This window comes from Aotus nancymaae, unplaced genomic scaffold (genome assembly GCF_030222135.1).
Source record: "Aotus nancymaae isolate 86718 unplaced genomic scaffold, 86718_ANA_hifiasm-v0.15.2.pri h1tg000053l, whole genome shotgun sequence".
NCBI lineage: Eukaryota > Metazoa > Chordata > Mammalia > Primates > Aotidae > Aotus > Aotus nancymaae.
In genome coordinates, this window is record NW_026988467.1 from 717,796 (window position 1) to 741,439 (window position 23,644).

Sequence of the window (23,644 nt, forward strand, 5' to 3'; positions counted from 1 at the left end):
GGGCCCAAGGCAAGGAGTCTGGGCTGTCAGGACCCAGGCGGCTGTGGCAGAGCAGGGAAGGAAACGGACTTCCCGTCAGCTCCTCCAGACAGGCAGAGCCCCGAGATGTACCCAGGGACCACCAGGCACAGTGCCCACTGGAGCCCACCAGGGCGGGAGGGGGTCGGGGCGGGGGTCCCCCTGAAGCCCATCCTCTCGCTGCTCCAGTCCACACAGTTCTAACACCCCAGATGCTCCAAAGCTGTGCACAGCCGGCGCCAAGCCCCATGTCATCACGTGTGTCCTGTGCCACGGATTCCCGGAAAGCTAAAGCAGGCAGATTTTCGCCGGCACGGGGATGTGCAGCTCAGGAAGGGCCACCTCTGTGTGGCCGGCGCCCAGCACTGCTGGGAACGTTTCATGACACCTCGGGACACTGTGAGACCCGGCTGCAAAACACACAGCCCAGCCCTCCCTCCCAGGCCACAGCCAAAACTCGCACCTGCTACAGTCCTGCAAAGTGGACCAAGCTCAGACCCGGCGAAGCTGAATGTGTCCATCAGACATGGACGGGGGATCTGCCTCCCAGTGGGGGACATCCTCCCTGTCTGTGCTCAAGCCCTTGCCCGGCTCCCCGGTGGACAGACGCAGGCTCCACGGCAAGACCCCTGTGTCTTTCACTTCTTTAATACTGAAGTGGTGTTCTCTCAAAGGAAAGTCCCCACCGGTGAGGGTTCGATGGTCCGTGTGTGTAATCGCACCAGGTGCTCTGGCAATCCTGCCTGGCGTTTTGCCCCTCCTGACTCCGGAGTCGTGTTCTGCCAAGGCCTAACTTTGGTCCCTGCCCACTTCCAGATCACATGCAACTGACTGTTGTTGGGGGACAGTCTATGATGAATGGAATGTGTCCCCCCAAAATTCCAATGTTGGAGCCCGAATCCCCAAAGGGAATGGATCTGGAGATAGGTTTTCTGAGAGAGCCGTGACCGGGTAGGATTTGTGTCCTCGTAGGAAGAGACACAGAGCACTCTCTCCATTAATGCAGCCAGAGCTGCCTGGGTCACCCTAACTCCCCAGTTTGCCAATTCTAGGGGACGTCACTCCAGCCCAGGCAAGTGCAGGTCCACTTGGGCTGGGCTGCAATTCCAACCTCTGCCAGCAGGAGGTGCTGCCACCCATGAACCCTCCAAATGTGAGGCTGGAGCCCTGCAAACGGAAAGGGGCCTCCTTCTGCCTGAGCCGGCTTGGTCTCTGCTCTCGGAGGCACGGAAGGTGGGGCACCCGTGGCAAGGCCCAGCCTCTGAGCTGACTGAGGGCTGTGCCCACCAGCTCCTCTGCCCAAGCCTCCAAACCCAGCCCAGTGGTTTCGGGGCCAGCTCTCCAGTGTGGTTCTGGTCCCTGCAGCTTTCACGAGGTTTGTAATTACTGCCCTCAAACTGGGATGGTTTCTAGGTCCTGAGTCTCCTGCATGTGTGGTCAGTGGTCCACAGCCCTGCCTTCTAGGAAGCCCTCCCTCTGTTGGGGACAGGGCCAGGGTGGCAGGTGGCATGGTGTTCATCCCCAGCTCCCTGCAGGTGGCCCCGCCTTGTGCACCTGCCCCATCCCCAGCCCTCTCGATGAGGCCTCCCCGTGGCACAGGGGCACTACTCATAGCCCGTGAGAACGGCTGTCCTCGTCCACACACCAGGACATCTGAGCCCATGATGTCACCCCAACGACACAGAGCACCAGGCAAACGCTGGCCCTTCAGCACAGCTGCCAAGCACCCAGAGACGGAGCAGGGAGGAAAACATGAGCGCCCCATCCACGGACCCAGGCTAGACCCCGTAGCCCACACCCCAGCAAGGCCCCCAACCCCCGCCAGGGCCAGATCGTCCTGCCCAGTGCCCGCCTTTCTGGGGGGTCAGCTCGGCCCATGCTTGGCTGCAATGGTCCAGACCGACTGGCCAAGGTGACAGGCGGGTCCCTAGAGACAAGCGCTAGCAGTGCCCCAGTGGCCTACGAGGGGCCTGGGCACTTTAGGGAGTGGCGGGCGGCAGCAGCACCACACACGTGGATGAAGGAGGACAGCTGGCAGGGGCCAACAGGGGCACTCCAGGGTAGGAGCGGCAGGGCACAGAGTGGGCACCCAAGCCCGCAGCGCCCACCTAACACATGCGCCTGCCCGCTGCCGAGCCTCAGCTCCAACCCGCCCTCCTGGGGGCGGCCCTGACCCAGGGCTACATGAGCGACACTGGTTCAGCTTCTCCAGAGTGTTTAGGAAGACACCTCGGTTGTCACTAGGTCCCAGGAGGGCAGTCCTGGTCTATATCATCCGGACAGCAACCTGCTGCCAAACAGTGCCTGGCACCAGCACACTGGCCAGCAGTCAGACGGAAGCAAGGCAGCCAGCCCTGGCCCTTCAGCACAGCCAAAGGCATGGCCCAGGCCTCTCCCGCCCTCCTCCCCACCCCACGCAACGCTCTGATTCGGCCCCTTCTGCTGGTTTCCTCTTCGCTCCTGACTCTCACCCAGGTGGAGCACCAGCTCCCCTTCCCAGCAGCCCGAGCGCCCGGCCTTCCTGCTGGGTTTCTGAACACAGACTGGGGTGGTGGTCTCTCTGGGTTGGGGTACAAGCATCCCACGCCCCACCCCTGTACCCAAGCACTCCGCTCCGCCTCCGCCAGCACCTCTGGCGTTCTAGACTCAGGCGAGGCCACAGAAGCCCCTTCCCATGTGCAGAAGCCCAGGGCAGTCTCCCGGGCTGAGCGGGGGCTGCCCCATCAGCGGCTCTTCCCCCCGCTCCTGCAGGCTCGGCCTAGGCCAGCCTCTTGCACCCACAAGGCTGGGAAGGCAGACTCCCCATTTGCAGCTGCAGCCTGGGTTGGGTCTTGCAGGCCCTGGGTCTGCACAAGTGTGCTCCGTGGAGCAGCCTGGAGCTCACACAGTCAAGCTGCCTGCCAGCAGCCTCCCCCAGGCCAGGCCTCCCCTCTAAGAAGGAGCCAAGCGGGGGCCTCTGCAGCCCCTCACTGCCCTGATGGGGAGACCCAGGCCGGGGGAGGGAAGAGTCTGCCAGGGCACACAGCACACCCAGGCAGGGCCTGGAGGCCACCCCAGATGCACACAACAGTCCATCCAACTCTGGGACACACACAGGGGGTGGCCAGGCCACCAGGGGGTGACAACAGAGTCCCCTCCCCCACAGCGTCCAGCCCAAAGGCCTGATGGGCATGGGGCCAGCTCCTCCACACAGGGTCGCACAGGGTGTCGCATCTGGAGGGACCCCTGCTGGTTGAGCCAGTGACATCTGTGGGCCTCAGGGGGGCTCCCGGAGTGCTACTCAAGCCAGGGACACGAGAGAACAGCCCTGTCCAAGGCTAGGGCCCAGAGGTCAGCCAGGCCACCTCCAGGAGCACGGGTGGGCATCGTGCTGGCTCAGAGCACCAAGGTACACGGAGCGGAGGCCTCCAGCTCAGTGTTAGCCAGAAGGGAGGGACTCTCCTCTCTGGGCGTTGCCCGCTGGCACCCTGCAGGGTGTCATGGAAAACCGAGAATGATGCCCACAGACACAGGCCAGACCACTCCCCCCACCACCGGGAAGGCGCACTAGGTCCTGCTCTTCCACCCCAGAGACTGGGCACCCCAGGAACGGAGCACACCAGGACTGGTGGCCCGGGCTGGGGAGGAGAGCCAGTGGCAACGTCCTTCTCGTAGATTCTCCCTTTTGAGGAGGGAACCCTTTTAGCGTCTGATTTCCGTCTCTAGAAGGCGGGAGCTGTGGAGGCTGTGCCTTTCCTGCCGTCCCCCCGCCTCAGAGCCAGTTCAAGTGCGTTTCAAGGCCCCTCTGGAGTGTGTCAAGGCCCCCCTAGGGTGCAGCCTCCTCTGAGGACTTCCCAGATTGCTCCGGGCCCTCGAGGTGTCAGCACCCTGAGAGCTGCAGCCCGTGCCAGGAAGGATGGGCAGAACTTCGTGTGGACTCTCCACGCAGCCTCTCTGCAAGCCTCACTCCAAGCTGCTGGGGGGTCCAAGACAGCAGAGCATCAGGTCTGCGGGGCCTGTTCCTTGCCCCTGACACAGCCCCAAGAAGGGTCACAGCACCCTCCCGGCCAGGAGGACCCTGGCCAGCCTGGAGGAGGGGCTCTGCAGCCGGCCCATGGGCGTGGGGGAGGCCACTCCTGAGGACAGACCTGGGCAGAGGGTGCAGTGTGAGCCGAGGCGCCCCCACCCTGGGGCGGGAAGGTAAGGCAGTGTGGGGGGAAGGGCCCTGAACTCCCCGGGGGCCAGAAGTCCAGCCCCACCCCCGTCAAGCCCTCACAGAGTCCAGGCAGCCTGGCATGGACGGGGTGGGCAGTGCCCTCTGACAGGCCCAGGCCGAGCTGCCGCAGGAGACCCCTAACAGGGCAGCCATGGCCAGGAGCTGAGATGCCCCGACCCCTCCCCATCCCAGGCCAGCGTCTCAGGCCCACAGCCTGGCAGGGTCCCTCAGCAACAAGAAGGGGCTTGAGATGAGGCACCCCTAAAACAAGCACACATGGCTCTCCCTGGGAAGAGGCCCCGGGGGCCCCGCCTCACTCTAGAAGCTTCTCAGGCCCCCACAGAAAAGGCAGCTGCCACCAGCCCCAGGCTGACAAACCTGCACCAGTCCTGAAAAAAAAACTCCAGGGAGAAGAGGAGGCGGCCCTGTCCCTGCAGGCGTCGGCTCCCAGGAACTCCCCATAATGGAAACCCCACCCACAGCTCTCATGGAGAGGCCACCATGGGCAAGGGAGGAGGGGACAACACGCCCCAGCGAGTGCCAGGACGGGGGTCTGGATGATGCCCAGGCAGGGCCGCCTCAGAACGGGGCTAGTCCTCACGTGTCCCCAGGCCAGGGGTCCCCACGTCACCAGCAGGGACTTACGGGAGAGGAAGGCATTTCTCCAACTCAACTCAGCCAAAGGCTACTGGGACCCAAGTTACCCTCATTGTCAAAGCAAGGGTCACCACCCATTCCCAGGGGTGAAACTCCCAGCACCTTCCGTAGCGAAACAGACGTGTCACAGCACCAGGGCTGTATTTCCGGAAGTTCCGGAAGCTTCAGTGTAAAGGCCTTGCTGGGAGTCTCAGCCAAATGGAAGAGAAGATGCAGCCTGAGCTCACAACTCTGCGTCCAGCAGACCCCTGAGTAGGTGAAGGCACGTAGGTAACAGGCCGGCACGCAGGCGAGAGTCTCACTAGGGCCCTCCGTGGGGCGAGGAGGCACCGGGAGCCCACCACTCACTCAGGGAGCACCCTGCGGGGAGACAGCCAGAGGGGCTCCAAGGTCCCAGGAGCCTGCCAGGCTATGCAGGCCCTGCCCAGGGGTCCTGGCATCTGGCCCTGAGAAGATCCTTTAAAATGGGCGAGCATCACAGATGACTTCTGGGGCCCCAAGTGTGCGAACACCCGGAGGGCAGGCTCCTGGGAGGCAGATCCCAGAAGGCCCGGCTATAGGAGGCGGCTCCAGCTGAGTGAGTGACATGTGGGTGGGCAGTGGGGTTACAGGAGGCGGCTCCAGCTGAGTGAGTGACATGTGGGTGGGCAGTGGGGTTACAGGAGGCGGCTCCAGCTGAGTGGGCAGTGGGGCTACAGGAGGCGGCTCCAGCTGAGTGAGTGACAGGTGGGTGGGCAGTGGGGCTGCAGGAGGCGGCTCCAGCTGAGTGAGTGACAGGTGGGTGGGCAGTGGGGCTACAGGTGGAGGCTCCAGCTGAGTGGGCAGTGGGGCTACAGGAGGCGGCTCCAGCTGAGTGAGTGACAGGTGGGTGGGCAGTGGGGCTACAGGAGGCGGCTCCGGCGAGTGAGTGACAGGTGGGTGGGCAGTGGGTAGCGGTGGATGAGTGGTCCTTGCCCCTTTTGAGGGTTTCAGGGAAGGTCATCACCACGCAGATGGTGAAAACAAAGCCCAGGAGAGTGAATGTCCCAATGACCCCACTCACAGTAGGAGGCCGGGAGAGGGGAATAGAGGCCAGGAGAGGTCCCCGCTGGACTGACAGCTGGGCTCCCCTTCTACAAGGAAGACCCTGCCTGAGAGGCGGGGTGAGGAAAGGACACGCACCCCAAGAGCTGGGTCCTCCAGCGGGCCTGAGGGGACCAGGGGGCCCATGGCTAAAGTGCCCCGGGCTCCCAGAAGCCCCTGCAGCGGGCGGCAGGCTGGGGCCGCACCCATCTCTGTTGTCCTGAAGTAAATCACAGCATTCCAGCATCTGTTTCTACTTTCAGATCCAGGGAAATGTTACAGAGCGGCTGCCTGGATCCCCGCAGTGGCTGGGACATGTGAGTGTGTGCCGGGGGGGCCCCCCCAGGGTTGGCAGGCTGCCCTGCCACATTGCAGGCAGGACCAGGAGGGAGAGAGACTGCTCAGAGCCACCCTGGGCCCCACTCTGGGCCTCCAAGGCCAAAAGAAGGGGCATCCTGACCTCCTGTCACCCAGAGAATGAACCTCCATGCCTCCCAGACAGAGGCCAGCAAGAGAGCCAGTCCTGTCCTTGCTCGGGATGCCTGTGTCCACAGCCAGCCAGGAGCAGGGGTGCCGAAGGGCAGGGGTGACTGACTGGCTACTTACTCTTCACCGCAGACTCGTGGGCTCCAGCCTCCTGCTCAGCCCTGCACTGGTACCTCGGGGCCTGGCACCCCTCCTTCCCTCTACCCCTCCCTCCCTGCAGCCACAGTCTGTGTCCCTGGCACCTCCTCCGGCCCGTTCTCACAGCCAAGATTCCCCGCAGAGGAAGCTGAGGGCCAGGGTCTCGCACCTCGGTCAGCTCTAACCCACCTGCAGCAGCCCACACCCTCCAGGCTCCCAAGGCTGGGCAGGGGGCACCTGGGCTCACAAAGCCAGGCTCTGAAGGTGAAAGGTGGCCTTACGCAGCCCCTACCCTGGACTGGGCCTCCTCAGCCAGCCTCCCCTGCCACCCGGCAAGCAACCCAGGTCTCTCTCAAATCTAGGGGACATCATAGCCAGGCCGGGGTCCCTGCTGACCAACCACAGGACCTTCTGTTGCAGAGAATCTTTAATAGCATCTCCATGACGGGCCCCCTCTCCTGTCCACTGGGAGAGGCCTCGGCATCGCAGCCAGGCTTAGTGTGGCTAAGTGGTCCTGCCCCCAGCAGGACCCTGGGGGCAACTTGGCAGCTTAGGACACGTCCCTTTACTGGCCTGAGCCTGGGGCAAGGCGCTGCCAGGATTCCACAGAGCCACGCTCCACGGGAAGGAGCCACCGCCAGAGTGGCCTCTGCCTCTCCATGTCCACAGCCACCGTCTCAGGCCAGGCCTGGGCACACCCCGGAGGGCAGGGTCTCCAGGCGACACTCACCCAGGCAGGTCCTGCCGTCAGTGTGGAGCCGGAAGCCGGGCTTGCACTCACAGAGGTAGGAGCCTGGGGTGTTCACACACCGGTGCTGGCAGCCACCGTTGTGGGTTCTGCACTCGTCCACATCTGGGCAGGAATGGGGCCAGGTCAGCGCCGGGCACTCTCGCCTTCCCGCCTCGCTGACACAGCCCCCCAGGTGCTGGGGACCCAGACCCAGGACCCTCCTGTGCCCCTCACTCACACCTGCCAGAGCCGGGGCAGAGGAGGCAGGCTCTGTCCTCCCACCTCAGCCGCCTGCTCAGGAAGGAACAGGCGCCGCCTGAAGCCGGCCGGAAGGTGGGGAGCAGAGGAGGGCTCCAGCAGGGACAGGCTGGGCTCCTAGCGCCTTTCAAGACTGAACCTGGAGCACATGCAGTTTTCGGTTTTCTTAAGTCCAAATCCCCAAAGTGCTTCCTGGGCAGTGTCAACCACTCCACTGGGACTCACTAGCCCCAAAAGAGAAACTGATCGCTTTTGAGATGACCATGTCCAGGCTGTGGGGGTAGCCTGAGAGAGGGGAGGGGAGGGGAGGGAGAGCGTGCTGGCTTGAAGAGTGTCGCTGCAATGCACAGCCGTCTGGAGTCTCCCAGGGAGGCCCTGTCTGGAAACAGGGTCTTTGCAGCTGTCCTAAGTTCAGGCTCGAGAGGAGATGGTTCCAGAGGAGTCTGGGCCCTAAACCCAATGCCCATGTCCCGCCAAGACACACAGAGAGGCCTGTGTGAAGACCAGGCAGACTGTGGTGAAGAGGCCACAGGCTGAAGATGGCTGGAAGGAAGCGGCCAGAAGGTCCTCTCTCTAGGCTCCCAGGGCACGTGGCCCTGGTCACTGAGTTCGGAATCCTGGCCTCGGATGGCGAGGAAGAAACTCCCACTGTCTGCGGACACCCCGTTTGTGGTGTTTATTCCAGCAGCCCTGGGAAGCTAACGCAGCTGGGGACAGCCCAGGCCCCCCATACCCACAGGCTCCCCGAGCAAGGACCCAGAAGGGCAGCCCCACCACCTCCCAGGCAGGACCCCGCTGTGCCAGCATCCTCCCCGGTGACGTGCCACCCACCGTCCCGGGGCAGCCTAGACCCCGTCAGACCCTGCCTGCCCGAGGCCCAGCTCAGTTTAGAACTACGCATCCTCAGGTTCCAAACTCAGCTGAGGCCCCACTCAGAGGCAGGAGAGGGGAATAGGAGGGCAGGAAGGGGTGAGGGCAGCCTGGTCCTGAGCCTCTCCACGCATCCGCACCACCTGGACTTCCGCAGCCTGGGGACCGGCGGAACACAGCCCAAGGCCACGGACGCCTCGCAGGACCCTCATCCACCCGCTGCTTACCAAGCCCCCTGAACAAGCGTGGCTGGAGAGAGCGGGGAGGGATCCAGGGGCGGGTCCACTTTTGAGAGGACGCCTCCCACCACAGGACACCGGGGCCCACCTGCTCCTGTCCCCAGCCCCGTGGCACAAGCCACCCGGAAAGTGCTAGCTGGAAGCCCAAAGGCCCAGCAGGCTCCCCGGATGCAGCACGAGCTGAGAGCCAGCAGTGCTCCAGGCATCCTCCCCTGAGACCCTGCCAGGGCTGAAGACCCAGCGGGCTGCACCCAGGCCCCATCACCACCCTTTGCAGGAACGCAGCGGGAAAGCAGATGACAGATGTGGAGAAGGCTTCGGCCCCTCCTCCCACCCTCCAGGCCCACATCGCCAAGCTGGGCCTCAGGGAGTCCAGCCAGCAATCGAGGCAAACAGAACTGAGCAGACAGGCGGCGGGCCACAGGCTTCCTGGACACCTGTGTGTGGCCCCTGGGCTGCCCGGGTCGGAAGCCCTGCAGCTCCTGTGCCCTTGGCAGCCAGCCAGAGCACCCAGCACACAGGGGCTCTCAGAGAAGAAGTCGGTCGCTGGGACGGATAGAGCAGCGTGACCTCAGAGAACATGCTGTGACCCTCACTGGAGAGACTTCCAGAAGCACTGCAGGAGGACTCTCCTAGGGGCCTGGGGCCTCTGGGCATGGCAGAAGCTCTGGAAGCCAGTAGTGCCCCAGCCAGAGAGGTCAAGGCTAATGTGAGACAGAGACCACGTGGGGCCACATGGACAGCACAGACCGACCATGGGAGGTGCTGGGAGAGGAGGGCAAGAGGCCAGCACCCGGGACAGAGCAGACACGGGAGTCGCCCCAGGCACCGCAGTCTACACCTGCTACTCAGGCCAGGTGACACCTTTTACCCCACAACCTCACCCACCCCGCAGCCAGGTTCCCAGATCGGGGGAGAGGGAGGGGCCGCTGAGAAACCCCAGGCAGCCAGCATGGGGAGAAAGACACACAGGTGCTCTTCCGGAAGCTACCAGCCAAGCGTCTGGGGCCCCCGTCCAGGGTGACAGTAGAGGCCCTACCCACTGACCTTGCCTCGAGAGAGAAAGCATGGCCTAGCTGGGAGGAAGTATTATGATTTCAAAGGGCAAGTCCTTGACCACGTGGGAAACTGGCTGGCCGGACGCCTCGCCTCCAGGGCTGCACAGAGCCCCTCTCTCATCTGCCTAACAATCACCAGGTCCACGATCAGCTGTGACCACCAAGGCCTTCCCACCACCCTCCAGTTCCCACCCCAGTCCCCGCGAAAACGCCCACGTTCGGGGCTCCATCCTTAAACTCCTGCGTGGAGCACTGCTGGTGGGTGCAGGCGGCCAGCGGTGACACACACCGAGAAGCTCTTCATAGCCAGTGCCAAGCCTGAGTCAGTGGACTCCGCCCACCCACAGGCTGTGCCCCACCACCTACGAAAACCCTGCTGCCCATCCACGCTCCGAGAATGTGCCTGCAGCCCAAGATGACACCAACAGCCCCAGCCCCAGGAGGCCGGGGTCTCTGCCTGGGACCTCCAGGGCCATCTACTCACTGCACAAGTCACAGCCATTCTGGGGGGACCGCCAGGGCCCCTAGGCCCTGAGGCTCCCTCCTAAAGGGGGCTTCAAATGAGACCAGGAGCCCCTCTCCACCTTCACCACGAAGTCAGTCACAGCAACCTTCACAAAGGCCATGACGGTTTGCAGGAAGACGCTTGAAAGCAAAGGGTTAACGGGCCCCCAACAGTGCCCCAAAGAAGCTCCAGGGAATAGAGGGACCTGGTGCCCTCCAAGGGAATCAGCTGGGGGACAGACTCATGCCCACTGGGCAGGGCAGGGTGGGTGGCACCCACCTGAGGGGCTCAGGAGGATACCCCTTCCCCCTGAGCTCAGATCTCTCCATCCAAGACCCCCAAGAGGATCTCTGGAAAGTCATGACATCCGTGTCCTCCTGTTGTGCAGACGGGAACACTGGGACTCCATCATCCCAGCCGGGCTCAGCGTCGCCGCTCTCAGTCACCAGTCCCTCCAGAAATTCCACGCTCCCTCTGAAAATGCACAGGCCCAGGCAGGCCAGGCCAAGCCCTTTCCACCCCAGCTGCCCGGTCTGGCCATGCCAGGAGTCCGGGGTGGGGAAGACAGGCCAGTGGGTGGGGGCGCTGAGGCAAGCCCAGGCTTCCAGTGCCTGCTGGTTGCTGTCGGCCAGGATCAGCTTTTGGAAACACTGAACCAGCTCAAGGGTGAAGGATTTGGGGCCTCCCACTTGGACAACAGAGGCCTGCAGGGACAGGCACTCGGCCAGACAACCTCCTGCTGGAGTCCCCTCCACTCTGAGATCTCGGCCCCTTTGAACTGAGCAAATCCCCTTAATAGAAATGATTTTCACTCAGAAAGTAAGGCAGGAAGAACGCATCACCCAAACCCTCTCCGCCCCACTCCCAAGGCACCCACGTGATGGCAGGGCTGAGCTGTTCTCAGACGGCTCCAAGGACCTGCAGGTGCCGAGCCTGTGACCCCGGCTGTGGCCTGAAGGGCCATAGGTGCAGTGGTCTGTCAGGACAATGTGGTCAGCTGCATAACGAACGTCCCCCAGAGATGTCCACCTCCTCATCCCCAGACCTGTACATGGCAAAGGGACCTGCCTTTGCAGATGGACTGAGCTGAGGATCTGGGATGGGAGGTTATCCTGGCATATCCAGGTGGGTTCAACATGGTCTCAGGGTCCTTACAGGAGGGAGGCAGGAGGGCCACCAGGCAGGGAGGAGGAGACGTGACTGTGGAAGCAGAGGTCAGAGGGAGGGGGGGATTGGCAGGTGCTGCACTGTCGGCTTTGAGGATGGAGTGGGGGCCACAGCCCAGGAATGTGGGCGGCCTCTACAGGCTGAAAGGGGCATGAGACGGATGCTCCCCCAGGGCCTCCAGAAGGAGCACAGCCCTGTCCACGCCTTGATTTTAGCCCACTTTGGACTGCGCCCCGCGGGACTGTCAGGGAATAAATCCATGCTGTCCTAAGCACTGAGTGTAGGTTATTTGTCACTGCACCCACGGGACACAAATGCAGAGTGCACCACTGTCATCTCAGGAGTCACAGAGGCTCGGGCCATCTGGGCTGGAAATCGGGGCTCCCAGCACCAGCTCTGCCAGCCTGGCCCCTGGCTCCTGTGCCCTCTGTGGGGCTGGTTGCACAGCCAGGTTCACGAGAGCCGTGTGCCCTGCAGAAGCTGTCTCCTTGGGTTCTCCTCCTCCGCAGGCCTGTGCTCTGGGACCAGCCATGCCACCTACACACTGCCCATGCTGTGCACGGAGCCTGCAGTGGGACCAGGGCCCCCATGAAGCTCTGGCACCCAGGACCCAGAGGTGAGCGTGGGGGCCTGAGCCTGAGGTGAGCGGGGCCCCGGGAAAGGCTAAAAGGAGCTTGGAGGCCCCTCACGTGCTGACCCCTAAGAGTCAGACGACAAAACCTGCTCATTCCAGGGACAATGGCCAGGCCTGGAGGCAAATCCACTGTCTCTGTCCAGTCCCAGGCCAAGCCCCACACTGGGCAGGGGTCAGGCCAGAGAGGCCCCAGACAGCTGCGACATGAACCCAGGAGCCACCTGGTGGGAGAGGAGTGGGCCCTGAGCGCGGCTATTTTAAGGAACAGCTGGGCCAGGCTCCTGCTGCTGCCCTCGGCTAGATACGTGACTATGGACTTTGCAGTCTCACCACAAGACCGTCAGCACACTGGCACACGGTGACACACTGTGCTAACATGGGCTGGTTCCCGGGAGCCGGTGGGACCCACAGTGTCTACCAAGCTGGGGAGTGTAGGAGCCTCGGGGAGCCCATGGGGCCCCCAACAACCCCATGTCTCACAGCTCCCAGCCCAGGACTACACACACAGGTGGACAGGCACAGCTGGGCTGCCTCGAACCAGCTGCCTCTGCAGAAACCACTCAAGAGACACCCTTTCTGAAGCCCGCCTGGACTTAAAAACTTGGAGGGCTCTGGGCCTTTGCCAGAAAGCTCTGCTCAGGCAGGGCGGTTATCAAGCCCTGCTTTGCCCCCACACATGCCACGGGATCCTCACCCCCAGGGAGCGCACATCATTACCCATGGGCCCTTCCTCTCTCTCCCCCAAAAGCTGGAGCACGCTTTGGACCAGGACGCAGGCTCCCAGGTCCCCAGAGCCCAGGCACACCCAGCCTGAGGCCCCGGATGCCAGGCTATGGCAAGGCACTTAGTGCCACTGTGAGTGTACCTGGCCCCTTGGCTGAGCCATCCAGCCAGAAGGTTGCCTACACAGTGAAGACAGAGCCCGTACCCTGTCCCCCAGGCCAAGTGACCAAGCCAGGGGACGCAGGAAGCCTTTGCCACATTGAGGGTCTAGTACTTAGTCCTTCAGGCAGGAGAGGCAGAGGCTCAGCCCAGAACTCAAAACTGCTGCGCAGGGGTGACGTCTCTAAGGAGCCATCTCAGGGTGCCCGCCAGCCACTGCCTAACCCCGGGTGATGCAGCTGATGACTCACTGGGAGCTGCACACCTCACACCCTCTCCTCCAATCCCTGATGGTGCCCGGCTCCAAGTTCTGTGGATCCCAGGGAGCGCAAAGCAACCACCTGGAGGGAGGCGGGCCCAGTGCGGGCGCCAGATCCCAGCTTTAGAGAGAGGCAGGATGGAAGTGGAAGGGCTGTAACCTGCTTCCCAGGCCACAGGGCTCCTCATCTGCCCATGCCTGTGGGGCTCCAGGAAAAACGGCACCTGCCACATTCACAGACAGGACCACTAATGGGCTGAGCTCTGGGGACCCTCAAGACTCAGCTCCGGGGGTCGCCTTTCTCTCCAGCCTGCCTTTTCACTTGACCCTCAGGGCTGCCAGTGCCATGGGGAGCAGAGGAACCCCTGCTCCCACAGACAAAGGCAAGGGATGTTTTTCCTTCCTCCGGTCAAGGGACCTCGCTGCTTTTAGCAGCCTGTGCCAGCAGCCCTGAGAGGGGACGGGGGTGTCTGACTCCTCAGCGTCCACCGGCCCTGTCCCAGAGGCAGGCGCGCCTGCCGGGCACCTCCCCACCCTGCTCCCTCCAGCCTAGCTGGCAGCGCCCTGACCCCACCCGCCCCTGCCCAGGCTCGCCCGGCGCCCACCTGGCCTCTGGTCACCGGTGTTCACGGGGTAGCCGGCCTGGCCCAGGTGGCACGGGTAGCAGCCCCTCCAGAGGTAGCGGTAGTGCGTGCCCGCGACGCGCGCCAGGCCCCCCAGGAGCCCAAGGCACCAGAGCGCGGCCAGCCCGCGGTCCCGGGACGCCCCCATGGCAGGGTCAGCCGGTGGCAGGAGGGCGCGAGGTTCAGCCGCTCTGCGCCCTAAGCCGGCGGCCGGGTGACGGGGTAGGCGACTCGGGCTGGCTCTGGGCTCCCCGGGATCTGCTGCGCTCCGCTCGGCGCCGCCCGGGAGCCGCTCTGGGCTCGGCGCGCCCCGCCCCTCGCCTTTAGGTTCTCAGCTTTCCCTCCGCCCCTACAGGTAAAGGCCAAGTCCGCGGACGCCCGAGGGGGCCGCCCCCAGCCCCGCCCACCTCCCCGCCCCGCCCCAGGCCCCCCAGGCACCGCCCCAGGCCCCCCAGGCCCCGCCCCAGCCCCGCCCCGCAGCCCCCAGGGGGCCGCGCCGGCCCGTCCGTCCCGCGCATTCCAGAGTGCGCGCTCCCGGAACTGGACCCTGATAGGGACCTAGGCACAGATGCAGGCATCCACAAGCACCCACAGACCCACGTGCGCAAACATGCGCACCGGAGGCACACAGACACGCACAGACGTCCGCGCAGGCACACGCACACACAAACATGTGTGTCTCGCAGCCAACGCGGAAAAGAAGCCGAAGCAGAAAAGGGAGCCATCCCGGCCGAGCGAGGGCCCTGCAGAGGCGGCCTGTGGGGCTGCACGCTGACAAGGGTGGGGAAGGTGGGCGGCTGGTTTGAAACTGCAGCACCGAAGTGGAAACACTGGGGCTGAGGACACCCCCAGTCCCGAGTCCCCAAGTCCAGCGCCTGCACGGTCCTTCCCTCCCCTGGCCCACAGCCCCGTACTCAGAGGGAGCCTGGGCAAGGGAAGCCTGGCATCCCTACAGCAGGTGGAGATGGGCAGAGAGCAGGGAGACCTTGCCCGCAGGGTGGCTGGCAGTGCCTGAGTGTCAGGCTGCAAAGGCCACAGAGGTGCTTCCAACCCCAGAGCCCTGGATCTGCACGCTGCTGGAGGGCACAGCCCGGGGCACAGCCAGAAGACCTAGGAGGAGGCAGCCCTCCCAGGGTCGGCAGCTGCTGTGCAGCAGAAGGAACCACAGTTAGAGCCTCGTTGAGCATTTGACCTCTGCAACCTTCCAGCTTGGTCCAGAGTCTCCTGAGCCCCCATCCTCTCTGAGCCCCTTCTCACACCTATCCCTGGGGGTTGTCACCAGGCTCCCCTCCTAACCTCTGTGGGGATGGGAGAGCTGTGACCAGCAAGCCGGGGTGCTCAGTGACCCTCAGCAGGGATCCCTGTCTGGGACCAACCCAGCCACCACCAGCACTGCCAGGGTAGGGCTCCTGCTTCCCTGAGTCGCTGGGGCTGGAATCCTGCTGGATTGAATTTGACCTGAGGATAGCATCTCAGTCTGTCTGCCCCTCAGTTACCTCACCACTAAAATGGAGACAGTAGCCCTCCCTGCAGGGAATGGTGAGGATGGCTGCTGCGTCCCCAGAGCCCGGGGCCTGGCACAGCGACCGCAGCTGAGGTTGGCGGTCCTCCTTCCTCCCCGCGCACCCACGCTGCTGTGCAGCTCTGCCCACTGCTCTGCTCCTGACCCGGGCTTGCCCACATGCAGGGCTTCTCTCCACCCTCCTCTACAGCCAGGGGCTCGACTGCCAGCCGAGACCCACTCCTCGGAAGCCCCGCCACTGCTGAGATGTGGCAGAGAGCAGTCTCTGCTGATCTATGCCCTGCCTGGCCCACCTGGAAGCAGGGCTGGGGGACACCCTTGAAAACATGGGCAAGAGGAAGCCCCACCCAGTCCCAGCCTGTCTTGCCTTGTCCCATCCTGTCTGCCGTCCAGAGGCCAGCCCGCCCCCTCGGCCCCCGACACCCTGCAGAAACGGGCCTGCCTGGGCCCTGCCTGTCTGCAAGGCCTCCTGGGGAGCCCCTCCCATCAGCCTCTGAACCCTTGCCGGGAGGAGCCTGCATAAATCTCACGGATAGACAGGCTGACAGGTCTGTGCGAAGGCGCCTTCCACGTGGGGCAACATCACTTATGACTGTAAGGTGCACCTCATTGCCAGCGGCTCACCAGCAAGTGCCAGCAGAATCGAGTGGGTCCCGCCCTCCGCAGCCACAGCCCAACAGGGTCTCGGCCAGAAGTTTCCACAGAGGTAGGGGCCAGGCCTGAGAGGGGTGCAGACGGGAGACCCCAGAGGCCAGGCCTGCAGGGCACGGGCCGCGGAGGGAGCATCTATTTTCCGGGGATGAGGGGCACAGACGGCCGCCCTGTGAGTAAGCACTCCCTGGTCTCTGTCCCTCTCTGCCTGCTGCAGGACGGGGCCCAGTACCCAGCGGGAGCCTGGGCAACAGAAACCCTGCACCTCTGACTGCAGTCACCCTCACCAACAGGCAACGGGGCTGGGGTCCTCTATCAGCACCCCGTCTGGGGAAGGTCCCTAAGAGGCCCTGGAGGGGATGCTATCTCCCAGCTCATGCAGGCCCCCTTTGACACCCTCCAGGCTCCCAGGTTGTGAGAGGAGCAGGAAGCCAGCAGGAAGCGGGAGGCACCAGCCCCACCCTCAGGCTCCCATGCTGTCCCCCAAGCCTTGCCCATCAAGCCTTGCCCATCCTGAGAAAGGAGTCCTGCCTCGTGCTATCTGGAGGAGGAGGGAGGAGCCCGGGAGCCGCTGCGTGAGCCCCAAGCAGGGAAGGGTAGGTGCCCGGAGTCTAGGGCCAGCCAGAGCCCACAAGCCCCAAGGACCGCTGAGCCGTGCACCATGGCTTGTCCCAGGGAAAAGGTGTGCTAGTGTCACGCTTGTCACCTTCTTAGCACGTTCTTAGTAAGAATGAGTAGGCGAGAGTTCCCTGGTGAACTGCCATGGGAGGCTGGTTCCGGGAGGAGCTCTGGACAGCCTCCCGTGGCAGTCTAGACGCCCACCCTTCCCTTTCACGTGGACGGCATGCCGAAAACGATCATGTTTGCATCTATTATGTCAAGTAAAATAGAGTATTAAAATCAATTCACCTATTTATTTTTGCTTTTTCAGTGTGGCCCTGAGAAACTGAGACGGTGTGTATGGCTCGTGTGCGAGCTCACATTCCATTTCTTTGGGCAGTCCCAGCTCTGCTACTAAGAACTGAGACCTCAGGCGACCCATGGAAGCACTCCGTGCCGCAGTTTCCCCGTCTGTAACAACAGCACCTCCCTCCTACGGGAAAAGCGCTTGACCGGGGGTCCATAAAAACCAGCAAACATGCAAGTGGGAGGCTGAGTCTGGATGCCTGGCCTTGACCCTTCCCAGCCAGTTGCTCCAGCAGACACCCCAGGCCACGTGCAGAGACCCACGGCAGAGACAGTGTCCAGAGCTGATTCCCAGGGGGCAGGGGACGTCCTGGGACCTGTCTACCTCCTAAGCCATGGTCCTGAGGCATCCTGGAAGCCAGTGGGGACCTGCGCCCTGGCCCTCTCCCTTGAGAGGCATCACCTCCATACCCCCACCTCAGCACCCTGCCGAAGCCATCTGGGGACCACCACTCCGGCCCATCCATCCCCCTTGGGGCTGCCACCAACCCTTCTATTCATCTGGACTGCAACTCCCCCGTCCATCCAGGGTGAGGGCTGGGCTACCGCAGCCTGTGTGCCCAGTGCCCAGCACAGGACTGGGGCCTCAGAGGCCGCTCCTGGCCCACGGAAGGGCTGCATGGCATGGCCACGTCCCAGGGCCTCTCTGGCCTGTCTCCTCATCTGTACACGAGCAGAGGCCTGAATTAGACCAACTCAGGGACCCTGAAGCAATGGTACACGTGACCGGGAAGGAGCACCAGGGCCAGATGTGCCACTACCACTGTGCCTGCGGGGTCTAGGCAGAGGAGGGCGGCCGACAGGGCACTGCGAGTCTCCAGGGAGCAGCCCCACAGCGCGGCGAGGCCTCCAGGATGCTTGCGGACGACAAGTTTGGGCAAAGGAAACTATTCTGCCCCGGAACGCCCGAGAGCTATGGAGCCTCCTGGTATCACATCCCCATCTCATCTTCAGGGTCGCTGTCATCAGACATCCTCATATGACAGGCAGCAGGGGGGCTGCCCCTTTCCGCTCACCCGGCCCCCGCAAACCCCCACACAGTTACCCTGGCCCCACACAGGCTCCTCCCGCCCCACAGCTGGGAGGCCCCTGCTTCCGCTCCTGTCCCCTCTGCTGCCTCGTGCCCACCCACCCACCTCCCCTCTGCCCTCGAATACAGGCCCGTGATTAAACCCTCACTCTGCCCAGGTGGAACCCCAGTGGCCTGGGCCCTGCCCTCTGCCCACGGTTCCTGGGACAGTCTCCTGTGATTTCACAAAGCTAGCTTTCAGAGGAGAAATGACTTGCCCAGGCTCACGCGGGGAAGAGACGTGCAGCCCAGGAGGACAGGGTCCCCACTCTCGCCCAAATCCTGTCCTCACAGGGCCACCTCCTTCGGTTCCTCCACGGGAGTGTCGCTGGCGGGCACCCAGTCTCTCCTGTTCATCACCCTCCCCAGGCCATGCCAGGTGCCCGGCAGAGTGTCGGGCAGGGCTCAGAGCTGCAGCTCCCCTAGGGGGCATCCCCGGGGACTGGGCAAAGTGTTTCTAGACAGCTCCGGCTGCACACCCTGGCTCTGGTGGCTTTGGCCTCCCTGAACAAGCCTCCCACCCTTCCTCTCGCCCAACAGACTGTGAAATCCGATGCATCCCTCAAAGACACCAACTCAGAGGTCGCCTCTGCAGAGCCTCCCTAGCTGGCTGGCCCACCCGAGGCCACCTGCTACTGGGCTCCCCTAGGCCTGCCTGCCCTCCTCTCGTGCACCCCTTCACTGGCTCATTCATTTAGTTTTTTATTCAGCAAGGATGTGTGTGCCCACCACGGCAGGACATGGCTCTGGGGCAGTGGCATCGCCCCACCCACCCGAGACATCCGTCCACGTCCCCACGGCCTGGGAGAGCTGGGGTATAAATGAGCCTGGCAGCAGTGCCTCCATGAAACTCTGGGGTTCGGAGGCTCTGGGCTGTCCCTCCTGCTAGGCTGGGAGGAGCTCTGGTGCAGCCACGGGGGGCAGCAGCCCGCTGGTGTAGAGCGCCTCCAAGGCCCAGGCTGCACCCGCAACACCCCCTCCCCCACGCAGTGCTGCTGCCCAGCACATCCCGGCCTGAGGCTGTGGGGTCTGGAAGCTGTTTGGGAAATGCTTTCCCGATGTGGAAACGCGGTCGGCGTCTGTGCCTGGGAATGTGTGTGTGTCAGCAGAAGCCCTCCCAGCCTCCACCGGCTGGCTACAGCTTCTCCTCTCTCTCCAAGCTAGGCGGCCACCAGGCTCCTGCCAGGACCAGGCCAGGGCGAGGGCCAATGCCACCCCCAAATGTCACTGCTCCCCCTTGGGGCTGGGCCCTGACTCTGGGGCTTCAGGGCAAAATTGGAGCCTGGAAGTGGACGGGCTCCAGCTAACACCCCCACTGCTGCGTGTGTCTGCCGCTCAGCGCTCACCTCCGACGCCCGCTCCACGAAGGCCCCCGCCGGCCTGGCGGCTCAGGCGCCTGGACACGTGCCTCTGCCTCCCTGAGAGGAGACGATGCCGGCCTGTCCAGGCTGCCCCAGCCTCTGAACGCAGAGCTAGTGATGGGCTGGGGGTGGAAGCCAGATAGGCAGCGGGCGCAGGGGGGCTGCCTCCACCCGGGTTCCTAGGGGCTCAGGCAGGAGGTCAGGGGCTGCCAGTGGGAACCAAGGGGGCCAAGGCCCTAAGCAGCCCAGTGCCCATCCCAGTCCACCTCCACACCGGGCAACCTCCCATGCGGCCAGGCCCCTGGGGATGGCATCACAGACCTGCTACCTGGCATGAAACTGGGAGAAGGAACTAGACCCTTGGCTGGTGGCGGGGGTAGAGGGCATGAAAGGACTGACACGCAGGGAAGCTACCAGAGCCATGGCGCGTGGTCCTGACCGAGGTGGCCATGTTTCAGGGAGAGGGTTCACAGGCCCAGCAGGCACCCGGGTGGAGCAGGGATCGGCGCCGCCCACAACCACCTGCGTGTGCCCTGTGTGCCAGGCCGGGGGTGCTCCCAGGTGGACAAGTGAACCCTAAATGAGTGGCCAAGGGCACCAGGTCCTGGGCTCTGCCCTCACGGGCACCAGCAGCTCACTCTCCTCCCCTCCTGCAGAAGGCGGGTGTGGTTACATGAGCAGAGGGCACAAGTGTCATTTCCAGCCATGGCATTTAAGAGCAAGTGTGAGATTCTTGGTCCTCCCATTCCACCCCTGCCCTGGGCACATGCTTGGGAGGGGGACCTGACCTGGGGTCTCCGGGGTGTGCCGGAGATGCCAGAGGGTAAGGGTGTGTCCCCCGCAAAAGGGCCAGTGCGCGCACAGGTGGAGACCATCCCAGCTAACACAGCAGGAGGGTGGAGATGGGTGGCCTGGGAGGGGCTGGGGCCAGGCTTGGAGGCGGGGAAAGGAGCCATCAGAGCAGCAGGGAGCACAGGGCTTCGAGGACAGGGCAGTGGTCAGCGTGCACCTGCTGGCCCCCATTGCAGGGAGAAAGGCCAGGAAGGTGCTAGAAGGAGGCCACTCTCAGGCTTCTTAATCTGCCTTCGGGGGCTCAAGGCTCCTAAGCCCCAAAGCCCTCCCATGTCACCTGACCCCCACAAGTAGCACATGGACCTGCCTGGCGGTTTCCAACCCTTGACCTCCAGAGCCCAGCCCAGAGCAGGAGGTCCATTTGTGGTCTGGGGTCTCACATAGTCCAAGCTGCCTCCCTGTGGAGACAGAACAGAACCGTCTCCAGAACCTTCCTCCCACTGTTGCCACCACGGAGTTTGTATCAGAAACGGGGGGCCCCCACCTGGCCTCAGTGCGCACAGGGCCTGGCAGGGGCCTCTCTGAACTGTTCCAACATCAGCCTCGTGGTAAACCCATTACCCTGTCTCCACTCCTCGCCCAAGCCAAAGGAAGGAAAATTGAAACCACCGCTGTTTCCTCGAGCCCAGCTGCCATTCCTGACTGCAGCTGTCCCCGGCTGGGGCCAGGCAGAAAAGGGTGGAGCCCCCTTCTCTTGCACACATCGGCTCCGGCAGGAGATGGAGTAGCCCTGTCTCCCAGGCTCTGAGGGTGGCATCAGACTCCCAGAGCAGCCCCTGAGAGCCCGAGGTCTGGTCTGTCCCAGTGAGGCTCTGCCACGGGCCAGCAGAGCACATGTGCGTGTGTGTGTGTGTGCGCGTGACCGCGCTGACCCTGTGGGGTCTCTGCTGCCAGGCTCTTTCACATCCAGCTGTGCGAGGCCTGGGGGCACCCGAGACCTGGAGGGCTGACGCAGCACCTGCTGGGGACGCAGCCCCCAGGCAAGGCCAGGCCCACCCAGAACACAGACTGTCGCTGGGACCGCAGAGCTGCCAAGGGAGTGGAGACTGCACACAGGCAAGAGGATGCTCGGGCTTCCCACTGCTCTCAGAGGAGTGATCCCGGAGGCTTCCTGGAGGAGGTGGCCCTCAGCTGGCCTTTGGACATGACGTTTTCAGGGACATGAACAGGCTTGCTGAAGGCCATATGGAGTAGGTGCCGAGTGGCTGGGGAAGGAGGTGGGAGAGGTGGGGGTGGGGATGTTCCGGGGAGGCTAGCCACCAGGCAGGGAGTTTTGGCAGAAGCTTTGTGCTGGAAACCCAGCCCTGTCGTGCCACATGGCGCTCAGGGCCGGGCCCACAGCAGGTACCTGGCCAGCCGAAATGCACCAGTAGTTGTGGCTGGGGCACATCTCCAGGCTGGCTTCCAGCAACCCCACGTGCCCCACTGGGCACTCCTGCTAACCTCTCTCCACCCAAAGCATGGCAGAACAGAACCTGCTCACAGGACACCGGGGTCGGGGGCCGGCGGCCAGATCCTGCGCTATGCCAGGGCCCAGCCAGCCCCTGTGCTGCCTTCGGAGGTGCCCAGGCCTGCAGCTGGCAGGGCCTGGCCATCAGCCTCCGAGGCCCCTAATGCCACCCTCCTCAGCCTCTGAGGTCCCCAGCACTGCTCTCCCTCCCCAGCCCATGCAGGGGGATCCCCCCAGGCCCATCACTCCTGGAAAGCCATCCCAGAAGTCCTCAAGTCCCCAAAGCCACTGGCATGCCTGCTGCACAGGTCCAGCTCAGGATACCGTGTGTCCACACGGAACGCAGACAAGCAAGCTCTAACCCACTGGGCTTCCCCAGGACTCATGGTGAGTCCCGAGGCTCAGAGCGTCCGCACCCTCCCCTCCGGACCTCCCGTGGGAAGTGCTCGGGCCCTAGCGGTCTGGTCATTCCGGGCATCCCACAGCCTTTGGCACTGCTTCCTCTCCGGGGAGGAGAGCTCTTGCCCTCTGCCTCCTTACGCAGCCCACCTCCCCAACTCCTAGAGCTGCTTCTGGCCAGACTGGGGGAGTGGAGAATTCAGAGCAGAATTTGGGGGCTTGGCTGAGGCCTCAGTGGGGTCAAGCCCAGCAGGACCCCGGGGTGACGGCAGAGGATTGGGGAAAGACCTGGGCCAAATCCAGTGGTCAGGGGTGCCCTGGGGAAGAGACGGGGCGTGGTGGAGAGGCGGCCTGGGCGCTGGGTCTAAGGTGCCTGTCACTACAGGCCCAAGGCCCAGAGAGGAGCAGCGGTCGGGGACACGGGCAGCAGCGGCGTGCCATCAGGAGGCTGGACCCACAACAGGAAGGCCAGGCAGGCCCAGCAGAAATGCATGGGGGAGGGGCCGGGGTGGGTGTGGGAGGTAAAAGTGGAGAGGAACACGACAGCAGGAGAGGGGGCGAGGCTCACCAGGCTCAGCAGGGCCTCCCCTTCCTGGGAACGTGGCTCTGCCCGCACACGCCGGCTCAGCGCCTCGGGCCTGCCAGGAGGGAACGGCGGGTCCCACTCTCAGGAGACACAGTGGGAAGGAGGCTCGGCCCAGATCATGCAGGAGACACCTGCCCTCCTGGGGCATCCCACAGCCCCAAGAGGTCACAGCCCCTGACTCTGGGGTGCAGTCACCCCAGACTCCTCACCAGTAGCCCCTGGGAAACCAAGCTGGAGCCACTGAGGCTTCTGGGAGGACTGGGGAAAATTGGCTACCTGGCGCCTCAGTTTTCCCAGCCCAGGAGGCCCCTGGCTGGGTGGCAGAAGCTTCTAGCATCAGGGTAAGGCCTTGCCTGAAGCATCCACTGGTCACCTTCCCAGGTTCAGGGCTATCCTCCCCATGAATGGCTGCCCAGCCAGGCCTGAGCGTTGCCATGTGAGGGTGTCCACCAGCCCTCCCGAGCTCCGAGTCTAAGCATCCACTGGTCACCTTCCCAGGTTCAGGGCTATCCTCCCCATGAATGGCTGCCCAGCCAGGCCTGAGTGTTGCCATGTGAGGGTGTCCACCAGCCCTCCCGAGCTCTGAGTCTAAGGACGGCAGCCTCCGAGAATTACGCGGTCTCCCAGGTCTGCAGTCTCCCTGCATCTGTGCAGCGTCAGGGTTCAGGGATCCAAACCCAGGCCTTCCGGCTGTGGCCTAAACCCACCGGCCCCCAGCCCTCTGCGTTCACCTGGAGCGCAGCCACCGACACCTGCAGGCTGCCCATCTCGGGATGCCCTCCAGGAAACTGCCCCAGCGTCCTGGCTCTGGGTGGTCAGAGAAAGCCTTGTCTTTCTGTTGCTGGGCTGGTGCTCACTGCTGACACTGAAGGCTGTTATTTTCCAGGCTTGGCCTTGACCAAGAATGTGCCTGCCAGGGTCTGCTCACTAGAGTCGGGAAATGAAAGCTTTTCACTCGAAGCATCTCGGGCGGAGGATGCCACTGGCCACAGGTGCCCCGTCAGAAA

The 23,644-nt window shown here is 63.7% G+C and overlaps 1 protein-coding gene across 1 annotated transcript in view; it reads right to left on the reverse strand.

The window, feature by feature from the left end:
* The window catches only part of MEGF6 (multiple EGF like domains 6), a 42,506-nt gene extending 28,577 nt beyond the window's left edge, over window positions 1-13,929 (reverse strand). The window contains 2 exon segments of the mRNA XM_064363144.1: window positions 7,287-7,409; window positions 13,764-13,929. Of these exon segments, the coding sequence (XP_064219214.1) occupies window positions 7,287-7,409; window positions 13,764-13,929 (289 nt within the window).
* Window positions 13,930-23,644: the final 9,715 nt, after the last annotated feature.